This window comes from Plasmodium sp. gorilla clade G2 (genome assembly GCF_900097015.1).
Source record: "Plasmodium sp. gorilla clade G2 genome assembly, chromosome: 10".
NCBI lineage: Eukaryota > Apicomplexa > Aconoidasida > Haemosporida > Plasmodiidae > Plasmodium > Plasmodium adleri (nom. inval.).
Genome location: NC_041702.1, coordinates 741,966 through 757,500, shown reverse-complemented (window position 1 = coordinate 757,500; position 15,535 = coordinate 741,966). Strand labels below are relative to the sequence as shown.

The 15,535-nt window shown below is 16.5% G+C and overlaps 4 protein-coding genes across 4 annotated transcripts; all 4 read left to right on the top strand.

Moving 5' to 3' along the window:
- Positions 1-139: 139 nt before the first annotated feature.
- PADL01_1019600 (conserved Plasmodium protein, unknown function) lies at positions 140-2,167 on the top strand (the record flags this gene model as incomplete). The annotated part of the gene is made up of 1 exon (XM_028682262.1): positions 140-2,167. One exon carries the CDS (start codon positions 140-142, stop codon positions 2,165-2,167), a length of 2,028 nt encoding a protein of 675 aa, XP_028538557.1.
- A 1,367-nt stretch (positions 2,168-3,534) lies between these two features.
- On the top strand, positions 3,535-8,529 carry PADL01_1019500 (conserved Plasmodium protein, unknown function; the record flags this gene model as incomplete). Its single annotated transcript, XM_028682261.1, has 1 exon — positions 3,535-8,529. One exon carries the CDS (start codon positions 3,535-3,537, stop codon positions 8,527-8,529), a length of 4,995 nt encoding a protein of 1,664 aa, XP_028538556.1.
- A 613-nt stretch (positions 8,530-9,142) lies between these two features.
- On the top strand, positions 9,143-10,723 carry PADL01_1019400 (conserved Plasmodium protein, unknown function; the record flags this gene model as incomplete). The annotated part of the gene is made up of 4 exons (XM_028682260.1): positions 9,143-9,378; positions 9,512-9,744; positions 9,981-10,478; positions 10,629-10,723. 4 exons carry the CDS (start codon positions 9,143-9,145, stop codon positions 10,721-10,723), a joined length of 1,062 nt encoding a protein of 353 aa, XP_028538555.1.
- Positions 10,724-13,277: 2,554 nt separating this feature from the next.
- PADL01_1019300 (ADP-ribosylation factor) lies at positions 13,278-14,379 on the top strand (the record flags this gene model as incomplete). The annotated part of the gene is made up of 5 exons (XM_028682258.1): positions 13,278-13,425; positions 13,610-13,680; positions 13,808-13,895; positions 14,030-14,180; positions 14,292-14,379. The coding sequence occupies 5 exons, from the start codon at positions 13,278-13,280 to the stop codon at positions 14,377-14,379; spliced, it is 546 nt and encodes a 181-aa protein (XP_028538554.1).
- Between the last annotated feature and the right edge of the window lie 1,156 nt (positions 14,380-15,535).

Here is a 15,535-nt window from a genome sequence, read left to right as displayed (position 1 = left end):
TCAAATGGTGAGCCAGCTAGCTATTTAAATAAAAATAAAATAAATTAAAAATATATCATATATATATATAATATATATATAATATTTATATAATATAAATATTTTTATATTTATAATATCACTTATAATATTTCAAAAGATGAGTTTAAATTTTAGCGATGACGATGATGTAATAAGAGAAGAAGTTGATGATACACAAAAGAGCGATAAAAATCATTCGAATTTAGATTTTATGAACCATGATAAGAAAGAAAAAGGAAAGGATTATGGAATGGAAAAAAAAAAACCTTTTCAAAATGATGATAATAATCCCTTTTCAAATATGAAATCATCAAGAGAATTTTTTGAGAATTTACAAGGAGAGGATATAAATAATGAGGATACATATATTGGACCTGATGAAGGAACAGAAGCTGAATTAGAAGGAAAAAAGAAGAAAAAAAAAAGTGTAATATTTCAATTGAAGAATTTATTTAATGATGTCTCTTTGAATAAACTTAATGCATATATAAGAAAAAAGAGAAGAAAAAGTGAAGAAGAAATGAATAGTAATGATAATTTTTCAAGATCAAGTTATGAAAAAGAAGGAGAGAAAGAAAAGAACAAACAAAAAAAAAAAAAAAAAAATGACAATGGTGATAATTATATGGATGACAATTATAAGGATAATATTTATGATGATAACATATTTGACAATTCAGATGATAATCTTTATAATGATGATGTTTTAAATAATCCATCTGATGAAGAAGAAGAAGATGAATTACAAAGATATGTAAGGGAAGAGAAGAATAAAATGAAACAGATTATGCCAGAAAAAGACGATTTATGGGAATTATATATTTATATGAATTTGAAAAAAAAGAAAAGAAAAATTGAATATAATGAAAAACAATATAGTAGTGCTATGAATAAAGTATTTAATAATTTAGAAAATGAATATAAAAATATAATTAAAGAAAAATTATTTAATAAAATAATATTTAAAGAATATTTGGTAATAAAAGATGATGTAGAATATTTTAAAAATAATCATATTATGAATATTGAGAAAAATATAACAATTCCAATAATAAAAAAAAAAAATTTATTAAGTGAAATGAAAAAGAAATTAATACTTTTATATAATAAAGGTATATGTTGTAATTATATAAAAGAAATTTCTATAAATTCTGGAGGAAAAATAGATGAAGAAATAAATAGTTATGAGAATGCGGACGGTTCATCTTTAAGAGTAAATGAAAATATGGATAATTATATAAATAAAATACAAGATAATAATAATTTAATAATAGAAAAAGAAAGTTTAAATATAGGTTTAAATAAATTATTTGATAAATATTGTATTATAGTTCATAAAATAAAAGCTCATCGACGTAAAGATTTAAGAATGAATTTTAATTCATTTATGGATTTAATTAATGAGGTTTTTACAAAATTATATTTTTCTATACATAATATATTTTTAACAGATGAAGATATGAATATTAATTTGACAGATATATATAAAACAATAAGAAGGAAATATAATATGCATGATGTATTAGATAAGTTACAAAAATTGACACACAAAAAAGAATGTTATGAACATTATCGTTCATATTTATTATATAAATATAAAACAACATATTCTGTGTGTGATGAAGTATTTAAAAATCATATAATGAATGATAATATTAATATATTTAATTTTAAAAAATTTTATAATACTGATTTCTCAAAAGATAACTTTACTATAATCAAACAAGAACAAAAAATCACAACAAATGATAATGAATTACATAATTTTACATATGATCAAAATGATAATGAAGACGATAGAAATATATTTACAAATGATATATATAATGAAGATTTCTTTAGTATAAATATTAATCATATGGAAAACAAAAACACTCAACCACCTCAAAATGATACAGTAACAATTTCTCAAAAGATTTATAATGTGAAACCAAAGGATAATATAATACCCATATCAAAAGAAAACAATACATACAATAATAATAATATTAATAATAATATTAATAATAATAATAATATTAATAATAATATTAATAATAATAATAATATTAATAATGTTGTTGAAGAAACACCATTGGAGAAGGCCAAAAGAATTGCAAGAGAAAAGAAAAAGCAACTTATGAATAATCGAGTTAAAATAATATGAAAACATACAAAAATATTTATACACTACATATATATATATATATCTAAATATATGTACATTTATTATTTTTATATATCAATATTTTTTATGTCATGTAAAATTATTGGAATCTTTTTATTTCTTATTTTTTTTGAAATCTTTACAAAATATATTTATATAATTTATATGCCCTTTTTGTTAAAATTATTTATTTTTTTATTTTTTTATTTTTTTATTTTTTTATTTTATTATTTTTTTTTTTTTTTTTTTTTTTAAAATACATAAAATTAATCTTTTAAATAAAAAATAATATATTTATAAAAATATAATACATTTAAATTTTTATATTATATAGAAAAAATAAATAAATAAAAATAAACCGTTGTGAAGAATATTATAAAAAATAATTATATAAATATATATATATATATATAAACCCTTGTATACATAATAAAATAATATAATTTAAAACAAAACACTTTTAAGACAATAAAATTAATAAAATTTATAAAAGTGAAATCTATAAATATATAGAAAAAAATATATATATATATTTTTTTTTATGTACATAAAAAATATATTATTAAAAATAATGAATATTATTTTTTAATGCATATTTAAAAAATTATATATTATATAATATATACATATATAATATAATATATTTTAAAAAAAAATAATGATTATTATATAATAAGAAATAATACATATTCCTTTTTTTTTATATATGTACAAAAAAAAAAAAAAAATACGAATTTTTTTAATATTTTTTTTTTATAATCTTTTTTCATTTAATATTTATATTCAATTCAACTTGAAATTGTATAAAAAAAATTTTAAAAAGTATATAAAATATAATATAATAAGAATAAAGAAATAAGTCCTATTTTTGTTTTGTTTTCTTTTTATTCGTGTTTTATATATATATAATTATATAAATTCTATAAAAATATTCTTGTATGCAATATATTATATTTATATTATTTTATTTTTATGATTCAAATTATATACAAATATTTTATATAACATATATTTTATAGCGTATTTTTTTTATATAATTATTTTTATGAACGTATTAAAATATTTTACATTTTGATATTTGAATTGTTATAAATTTGTATTAAAATAAATAAATAATTATATATATATATATATATGTATGTATATGATGCTATATGTTTAATATAAAACATATGAACATTAAAATATAATATATAACATATAATTATAATATATATATTTTTTATGTATATCATTCCATTTCATTTTTGTGGTATGATATAAAATATATATATATATATATATATATATATATATATATATATATATAGTATTATATATAATATTTATTATATTTATTATTTTTATTATTTTAAATTATTGAGAGTATGGAAGAAAGGTCAGAGGATTTAATGATTAAAAGTAAAGAGCTTTGTAATATATTTTTGAAGTCTTTAAAGAATGATCAAGGGAGCGTAAAATATTTGAATGAATGTAAGAATGTAGATATATCTGAATTTTATGTTGTATTTAATCTAGTATTTTCGAATATAATTACTAATGATAATAATATGGTTATATATAAAGATCATTTATTATTTTTATCATTTTGTTATATGAATAAATTAATTGAAAAATATTATAATATATATTCAAATGATGAGAAGATAAATATAAGAAATAGTTTTATAAATATATTATTTTCTTTGCCTATAAATTACAATCACATATTAGATACTGATATATTAAATTTAAAAATAAAATCGAATGAAATGTTTAAAACAAAATTAATTAATGAGTTTTTGAATGAACAAACATGTTTAATGAATTCTTTTTTTAATAAAAATGATATATATATGATAAGTACATATATGAATTCAACAAGAAATAAAATATCTCAAATATTAAGTATTATATGTTTGCATAATGAACATATATATTTTAGATATTTATTAAATTTTCTTATTTTTTTTATTTGTGAATATATAAATAGAATAATATTATGTAAATCTGAATACAACAATGGAACTATTAATGAGAATAATAATGTGTTTATATCAGATGGTTTACAAAATAAAAGTTTAAAAGATGAAAAGAGTGATACCATCCATAATAATAATATGAATAATATGAATAATATGAATAATAACCTAAATAATATTGATGATGAGAATTATTATTTTAATTGTGTTTTACATATATGTATAAATTTTTTAAAAGAAATTTTTTATAATATCAGCAATGAAAATTATTCAAATATGTTAAATAAACAACAATTAAATATGTTTCGAACTATAATTATTACAGATATAAATATAATATTTCATTTAATTTCTCTTGTTTTTTATTATTGTTTATGTTATAACAAAAAAAATGAATTTTCTTTATTAATTGAAAGTATAAAAGAATTGTCTTTTTTTTTTCCAGCTCATATATTTTTTAATGAAGCAAATTCTCCTATAAAATTTTTACTTAATATTTTAATTTTATGTTTTAAAAAAAACAAATCAAATATTAATCATTTAAATCAAAATAATAATTCTATTCGTACACATATCCCACTCAACCATTTTGAAATATTATATAAAAATTATTTATCATCAAACGATTCAAATATAACACATGTATTGACACATTTTCTAGAAGATGTAGATGTAGAAGAAATATTATTAATTATATTTTTAAATATTATTGAATATATATCTAAAATTAATAATAAAACATTTTTTCAATTAAATGAAGATGAATTCATGTTATTTTTAGATACTTATTTTAATATTAATTTAAATTTTCATGATATAGAACATTATACATTTCAAAAGATATATATAAAAATGATTATGAATTTATCTTGTATTCCTATATCAAATTATTTACATAAAAAAGAAAATAAATTTAAATGTTTACATATATTTATTATTAATATATTTAAAAATATTAATCATCCTAATACGAAAATATTAATCAATATATTAACTATATGTAAAAATATATTTGATCATAATAAGGATTTAATTTATATTAATAATAAATATAATATAGAAGAAAGTAAATTATATAACATATATAAAACTGATAGAGAACATTTGTTCAATCACAATAATCAAAAAGATTATCATAATAACCAGTTGATAATATCTTGTGATGATTTAAAAAAATTGTTTATTTTGATGTTTATAAGATTTATAAAAATACCTATATATGATGATTATATGAATGACAATATGAGTGACAATATGAATAATAATAAACCTTATGGTGGTTCTAAAAATAACAAGAATGAACAAAAATTTTTTAAAATATCTAATGAAGGAGAACAATCAGAATCAATAATATCATGCACCAATGCTTGTATGAATAAAAAATTAATGATTGATTTTATTAATAATTATATAACTGAATATAATGAAGATTGGTTTTATATTTATTATAAAAATATGAAAGAAGAATGTGAAGAAAATGATACAAATAATATAAATGATTATGATGAAAATGAAAATATTTTAAAACAAAAAATATTTAATTTTATTAAAGTATTGTTAGGATATAATCATGAGATATATCATATTATGATTGATGTGTTTGATGAATTCTTTATATATTATAATACAATCATTAATGTAAATAATTTATGTAATGAAACATTGAAGGTACAAGATTATTTTATATATGTTTTATTAAGAGCATATTATCAATTATTATCATTCTTTATAAATACATTAAAAGAATTAAAAAATATTGTAACAAATGGAGATAAACAAATAAATGAAAATATTTTTTCTTATCAAATGACTTGTACAGGTGAAAGAGAAAAAGAGCTTAAAGAGGCTTTTATTCAAAATAAAATTAATATGAAAAATAATCTAGAAGAAAAAATAATACAAATGAATAATAATAACATTGAACTTGAAAATAATCATAATAATAATAATAGTGGTAATCTTTCAAATATGTCTTGTAATACTTATAATTTAGATATGCTAAAAAGAGAAAAGGAAAATATTGAATTAGAAATATTTATTATAAAATGTATAGAAAAATATCAAGGTTCACCTTATTACGAAATTAATAATAAATGTATTAATAAGTTATTAAATTTTTTTAAAATAATATTACAAAAAGATTTTATGGAATTTAATAAAATATCAACAAATTTTGTTCTGTTTGAAATTAAAAGATTACAACATATTTCTGAATGTACTTATATTTTAAATTATAATAAAGATTATGCATATTTTATTATGGATAATTTAATGAAAACAATAATTGAAAATACAATAGATATATCTTTTGAATTAAAAAAAAATTATCTAGCTATTTTTACATCTATAATAATGAACTTAGAAAGCTTTTTATCAAATGATATTATAGAAAAAATTTTGAAAACATTTTTAGATTATAAAAAATCAACAAACATATTTAAATATAATAAAGAATTTAGTATATTTCTTTTAACACTTATATCTGTTTTAAAAGTAGATAATATAAATCAAAAAGTTCCATATATTAAATTAGTTTTAGAAGATACATATGAATTTTTTACACATTTTAATAAAAATATAAATACATTTCAAAAGTTGTATGACCTTTTTTATGTACAACATGGAAATGATACAATGTTACAAGTAGGATCCTTTGATTCTATTCATAAAAAAGAAGACATGCTACATTCATTATTTGATGCATGTAAAATTGTTCACGCGTCATTTTCTTTATTTTCATATGAAAAAAATGATATATCTTTTAAGAGTAAATTACAAAAAAGAATATTAAATCAAACGGTAAATAATAGCACTAATGATAATATGAACAGTAATAATATGAACAGTAATAATAATAATAGTAGTAGTAATAAATTAGGAACACATGTCAATTTTGGAGATGAAAATATGTATTATAATTTAATGAATGATAATAATACATTAATAAATGATAACGAATTTTTACATTTATTTATAAACCTTTTCGAAAATGTTTTAATGATATATTCAATATTTAATGATATGATAAGAACTAATTATTCTTTTGAAAAATATCCAAAAATGTGTGTAGAAGTTAATTATTTTCACCTGACCGGTCAGGAAAAAGATATTGTGTGCATGTACAACATGAACAAAAAGAGAAACAGTATTGATAATATGGAACATATGAAAAATATGAAAGATATAAACAGTTTGAATTATAATGATAATATGAATAATATGTCTGGTAATAACGAATTGTTATATATGAAAAATAATGTTTGTATAGAAGGAAAAAAATGTAATTATTATACGATAAAATTATTACATGAAAATATATGTAATATAATTAAAAAGTTTATAAAAGAAAGTTATTTCTTTATATATAATGATTTAACAAATATTTTTAATAATATATTATGTAATAGTTTAATATATATTCCATATGATTATATTAATAATAATATATTATTAGTTTATGTTTCTTTAAGTGAAAAATTAAAATATTTAATAAATAATAAATTAATCAATCAATTAATTATACAATGGTTTTTTAAAATTTTTTCCGTATTTTTAGAAAAACATTTTCATTATTTTAGAGAAGAATATGAACATATAAAAAAAGTAAACTCAGAATTAAATTCAGAAATATGCATGAAAGAAGATGATTATAGTATGTATTATGATATGTTATATAAAAATAAAAATTATATTCTAAATTATTTAAAAATATGTAAAAATATATTTGTTGTACCAAATGAATATAAAAATAATCAAGAACATAAAATGTTTTTTCAATATATATATAATGATGAAAAAACTGTTCTTTTAAATTCTCTTCTTTCAACTATAGAATATTTATTAAATAGTTATGATTGTGATATTACTAAAAAATGTTTAAACTTTCTTGTAGATTCATCCGAATCTGTTACTTTTTTAACTTTTAATTCATCACATTTTTACTTTTTTCTACAAATTATTAAAGTACTCTTGAAAACATTCTTTTTATATAACCCAATCATATTAACACTAAGACAAAAAAAAGAAGAAAATCAAATTAGTAATATAATTCTTAATGAATATACAGAAGAAAAAATACAAGTCTATATAGGAGAAATGAACTTATTTATGAAAAATGATCCATTAGAAGCAAATTCTTTTCTAAATGTTTTTACTAATGCAATTATCAAAATAAGCAAACATTATTTCTTTTTACAAAAAAAAATTTATAATATTCCAGAAAATGTTTCTACCAACGATTTATTAAATATTGATAGTGTTAAACATTTCTTATTATTATTTGAAAACATAGAAAATTCAAGCACATTCAATTTCCATACCATTCTATCAGACTTGTTGCAACAAAATAATTCACAGTATTTTAAAAATTTATTGATTCAGTATAGATTACACAAAACGTAAAAATTAATATTATAGGAGTATGAAGAACGGAATTATTTATTAATTCGTTTAATATGTCACATTATAAAATATATATATATATATATATATGTATATATATTTAGCCCTATGGTTATTATATATTTCCACTTTATTATTTTTTTTTAATTAATTCTTTAATTATGAATAAATACACAAAGGCATGTTTAATTTTTGTACTTTTATATATATAACTCATATGTGTTCTTATTATATAATATATATATATATATTATTTTTTTTTTTTTTTTATCATGTTTGTTCCTTTTTAAAAAAACTTTTAACACATTAACTTAAAATATAATATTACAATATGGATGTATTTTTGTATTATTGTATTTTATTTTATTTTTATTATTTTATTTTTTTTTTTAATTAAAATTATTTGGACGATCAAATATAAGTAAACATACAAAATAAATATATATATAAGAAGTATATTTTAAAAATGATGTATATGTGATTATATATATATATATATATTTTTTTTTTTTTTTTTTTTATTTCTTTTTTTTTTTTCTATCAAAGATTGAATAACAATTTTGATTATATTATATGCCCTTTTTTTGGTATATTTTTATATTATACATATACCATGTTAAATTTTTTAAAATATGTGAATCATAAATTTCTAATATCATACGTTCTTTTCTTTTGTTCTCATATTTTTGTTGAGAATTATAATATTCATAAGAAAAGGAAAACATTCATATTACCACCAAGGCTTAAGAAGGCATTTTCATATAAGCCTAATAAAGTAATTAACACATTTGAAATAAGATTAAAAGCGGATGAAGAATTGGATGATTATAAATATTTCACGGATGAGGAGTAATAAGTGTTCCATAAATAATATATATATATATATATATATATATATATATGTATACCATTTAAATGCTACATATTCTCCATATATTTTGTTATTTTTTTTTTTTTTTTTTTTTTTTTTATCAAACTTTAGGTACATTCCGGCATTACCACCTGTCGAAACGTGGGAAGATTTAATCCTCAAAGAAGAAATAAGAAACAAAAAAGAAGACCCAAAGAGAAATGCTGACGATTATAAATTAACACACGAAAGTAGAGAAAAAGTATTAGATATTATACGACAAACACGTTTAATAAATCATTGTAACTATGAAATTCAAAAAAACAAACAAAAAAATATTCTCTATTTTGTAACACCCAAAATTGGTTAGCTACAATTTTATTACATGAACATGTTCATAATTTTTTTTCTTAAAATTTGCACTTTTTTTAGCTAGCCAAAAAAAAAAAAAAATACTTAAACACACACACAAAAATATATATATATATATATATACATATATATTGACGAATAATATAAAGTGCATATATTCTAAAAATTATACACATTTATACATGTGCACGAATTTTTTTTTTTTTTTTTTTTTTTTTTTTTTTCTTAGGACCGTATTGTAAATTGATGGAATACGATAAGGAAAAGATGGAGAGCTTAGTTAGCAAGGTTAAAGAAAAGTTTGGTAAGAAAGTAGAAATTGTTAATTTAAAGTTGGATGTAAAGATGCCATTATTTGAGATTTTTTTACAAGCAAGCATTCACACACAAATAAAAATTTTTTATGCTCGTGGTAGAACCTTACAATATAGATTACCACCTGTATTTTGGACTAAATGCAAAATATTAAAAGAAAATAAAATATTACAAGAAAAATATGGTGGGGAATGTGCCCCTGGATTATTCCCACAATATGATGAATATAATATAATGCAAATTATGACAGAATGTGTATATAATGACAAATATAATTTTTATGTTTATGATGTTAATTTAGAATGGGAAAATTTATGTGCTCTTACACCTGAAAATAGAGAACTGAGAAAAATAGTTCATCAAAATGTTCATGTACCGACAAGGTTGGCAGTGATTAAGGCATTCGAGCAAGGTAAAAAAATTAATAATATATATACATAAATATATATATATATATATATATATATATATATATATATAACACTGAATTAAACCCTTTATTTTATTTTATTTTATTTTATTTTATTTTATTTTGTTTTATTTTTTCCTTATTTGTTTGCAGGTGTAGAAGACTTTAGAGATGTTATTCGGGAAGAATATCTTATTATGCTCAGAGAGCAAAGAAAATTAAAAGAAAATAAAAAATATAAATTTTAAAATAATCCATATATATTCAAACGTAAATTTTTTTTTTTTTTTTTTTTTCATTAAGTTGTTTGATATTATATATATATATATATATATATGTTAACTATACACACATATATATATTGTCTAATTTTTTTATACCTTCTTTTTTTTTTTTTGTTAATTTTTAAAATGTATTACATCAACCAAAGGATTAATACAACAAAACATTATTTTATTTTATTTTATTTTATTTATTTTTTTTTAAATATATGAATAATTATATCTTTTATACTATAATTACAAATAAATATTAAACCTATTATTTTTTTTTGTTCATCCCTTTTTTGTAATGAGCAAAAAATTATACTTGGTGTCAGTATTTTTTTTTTTTTAATAATTATAAAAGTATAAAATATATTGTTACGGGTTTATATTTCAAGATTTTTATGCTTTTATTAAAATATAAATATATATATGAGATAAGAATATAAAGTTAACTACTACTTTATATGAAGATAATATATATTCTTCAAAGCATAATAAATTTAAATAAAATACACATTGAAAAGAAATATATATATATTTTATATAAAATATATATATATTTCTTTTCAATGTGTATGTACGTATAAATAATAAAAAATATATATTATTATGTTTCCACATTTATTTCAAAAATTTACACCTTTTTTCATTGAAAATAATTAAATAAATAAAAAGGTGTTATATGTTACATATAAAATAGTAATGATGTTTTCTTTCTTTTTTTCTTTTTTTCTTTTTTTATGGAACATGGAAAAACAGTAAAATAAAAGAATTATAAATTTGTTAATATACTTATTTTATAATATATATAATATTATAACATTGTGCACAAATATATATATAATATAAATATATATTATATATACATAATAAAAATAGAATGATTTTTTTTTACATAGGTTTATTTTATTTTATTTTATTTTATTTTTTACTTTTTTCTCTATAATAAAAACAAAACAAAAGAAAAGATAATAATGAATAACATATTATTTGAATTCTTAATTCATAAAAAAATATATAAAAATATATTATTTATAGAGATATTTAAATATATTATATATATATATATATATATATATAATTTTTATAAACTAAAAAAAAAACAAAAAAGTACAAAATAAAAATAAAATACGTTTAATATATATGTATTTTTTTTTTCTTTTTTTTTTTTTTTTTTTTTTTTGTTTTAAATATCTCAATAAACATTTATCTTTACATAATATAATTTTCATTCCAGAAAAGAAAATTTTTTGTGAATATGTTTCATAAATATATATATATATATATATATAATAAATATATTATGTTAAAAAAAAAAAAAAAAATAAAATAATTACATACATATAAATATATATATATATATATATATATATATATATATATATATATACATTATATATTACATATATGTATATTGTATATATTGTTAAAGAGAGAAAGAGAAAAAAATAAATATAATATTTTATATATTTACAATATATATATATATATATATATAATTTATAATTTATAGTTACTATATAAAAATTTATATTATTTATTATCATAAAAAAAAAAAAAAAAAAAAAATTATATATTTTTTTAAAAGGGAAGTTCATATGTGAAATATAATATTATAATTTAATATATATATATAATACTATTAATTATTAAATATGTTTATAATATATATTATATATAAAATAATATATAATTTTATATAAATATTGTATGCATATTAATAATAAAGTGTATCAAGGTGAAAAATTATATTACCCATTCATTATTATTATTATATTATATATATATATTATATATTATTTTTTTTTTTTTTTCAATTTTTAACATATACAAAATAAAAAAAAAAAAATATATAATTTTTATATATAATGATAAACCATAATATATATATAATATATAAATAATTATAAAAAAAAAAAAGATAAGAAAAAATAATTTCCTTTTTTTTTTTTTTTTTTTTTTTTTTTCTAAATAATATAAAATATTAAGATATATAAATATATTATATATATATATATATATTTGTAAAGTTATATATGTATATTTATATATATATAAATGTGACTAAATATATAATATTTTGTGAATAAGTCAAAATTTTCTGTTACATTTATATAAAAAAGTGTTATTTTATTTTATTTTATTTTATTTTTATTTATTATTTTTTTTTTTTTTTTTTGGATATTATAAAAAAGTTATATAAAAGGTAATAAATATAAAATATAACTATATATTGATGATATATAAAAATTTATATACATATATATTTATATATGAGTTGACAAGTATAACAATTTAATATATATGTAAATTATTTTGTATAAAAAAAAATATATATGTGTATATAAATAGGATGATTACCTCTTTATAATATTCATATATAAAACTGTAACAATTCAGATCAATAACATGTGAAATATTTTAATATGAAATAATAGTTAACAATTTTAAAAAATAAATCGTAACACATATATATATATATATATATATATAATATATATATATATTTTTTTTCTTTTCTTCTTAGTTATTCACAATGGGTTTATATGTAAGTAGGTTATTTAATCGTTTATTTCAAAAAAAAGATGTACGTATTTTAATGGTTGGATTAGATGCTGCTGGAAAAACTACAATATTATATAAAGTTAAACTTGGTGAAGTTGTTACAACCATTCCAACAATAGGTATGAAAAAAAATGAAATATAATATTGGACAAAGGATATAAACTAATGTATCCTTTATTCAGTGGGAGTATATTTACACAATAAAATTAATATATATATATATATATATATATATATATATATATATATTTATATATATGTATATTTATTATTTTTTTTTTTTTTTTTTTTTTTTTTTTGAAGGTTTCAATGTTGAAACTGTCGAATTTCGTAACATTTCATTTACCGTATGGGATGTAGGAGGACAAGATAAGGTAAAATGATTATATAAAAATTTAATTTTTTTTATGTTTTATTTTGTTTTATTTTTAATATACTGGAAGATATACATAATGATTCACTAACATATTTACATATTGACATGTTTATTTATTTTTATAGATCCGACCTTTATGGAGACATTATTATTCCAACACAGACGGATTAATATTTGTCGTCGATAGTAATGATAGAGAAAGAATAGATGATGGTAAGAAAATATAAAAATGAAAGGATGTGAAAGTTATCATTATAATCATATGTTACACTGAAAAAATGTATCAATATATATAAGTATATATATATATATGTATTTTTTTTTTTTTTTTTTTTTTCTTAATATAGCTCGTGAAGAATTACATAGAATGATAAATGAAGAAGAATTAAAGGATGCTATAATTTTAGTTTTTGCCAATAAACAAGATTTACCAAATGCTATGTCAGCAGCTGAAGTAACTGAGAAATTACACCTTAACACTATAAGGGAAAGGAACTGGTAAAGAAATAACACACAAGATATTATCAATATATATATATATATATATATATATATATATATATGTATATTTATATATATATATTTTTTTTTTTTTTTCTTTTTTTTTAGGTTTATTCAATCCACCTGTGCCACAAGGGGTGACGGATTATACGAAGGTTTTGATTGGCTAACCACACACTTAAATAATGCCAAATAAAAAAAAAAAAAAAATTTTAGATAATTTTTGACAAAGTTTCGAGATATATATTTTTATATACAGTTGTGGATATTAATTTTCTTCTCCTTGTGTCCTTTATTTTTAATTGAAAAAAAAAAAAAAAAAAAATTAAAATATATAAGGATATACATATATATAATATATATATATATATTTATAAATTTTTAATTTTATGAAAAATATAATGAATTAATTTGGAGGACAAACAAAAAAATTGCATTATTTCCATACCATATATATATATATATATATATATAGTTGTATTAATGTTTTATGCAATTTTACATACCTATAAAATAAGCAGTATATATATATATTATATCATTTAAACACATTTTATAAATATTAATATATAAATATATATTTTATATATATTATAAATATCTTTTTTTTTTTTTTTTTTTTTTTTTTTTTTTTTTTTTTTATTTATCCTTTTGTTATTATTTTATATATTCTATATATATAAATATTCGTTAAATGTTACATGCTTATATAATATTATGATTACTTAACACATGTATTAAACTTGAGTTGACAAAATGCATATATATATATATATATATATATGTGTATATTTTTTTTTTTTCTTTTTTTTGTGTTTTTTATACTTATCACAATAGAATTAAAAAAAAAAAAATTAAAAAAGCTTTTTTTTATTTTTAAAAGATTAACTTGTTATGTCAAATGTGTATATGTATATATATATATATATATATATATATATATAATACCATTCCAATGTTAAAGAATATTTAGATAATTTCATTTTTTTTTTTTATTTAACATTGTATATATTTGAAAAACCTTTAAAATATATAATTCCATTTTTTAAGTAAATATAGCCTGTCTTTTTGTGTATGTTTAATTTTTTTTTTTTTTTTATTCATCCTTTTATTTCAATTTCTTGTATGTAGAAAATATTTAAAAGAAAGAATATTGAAGAAAAGTGGTTATTTGTAGAAAAAGGATCTATCAAAAGAACATATGTTTAAAAAATAAAATAAAATAAAATAAAATAAAGAATATATGTACATATATATATATATATATATATTATGTATACATTTGAAATGTGATATATTTTTATTCATATCAGCATTCTCAAGGTAAATACATATGTAAATTATTTAACAAG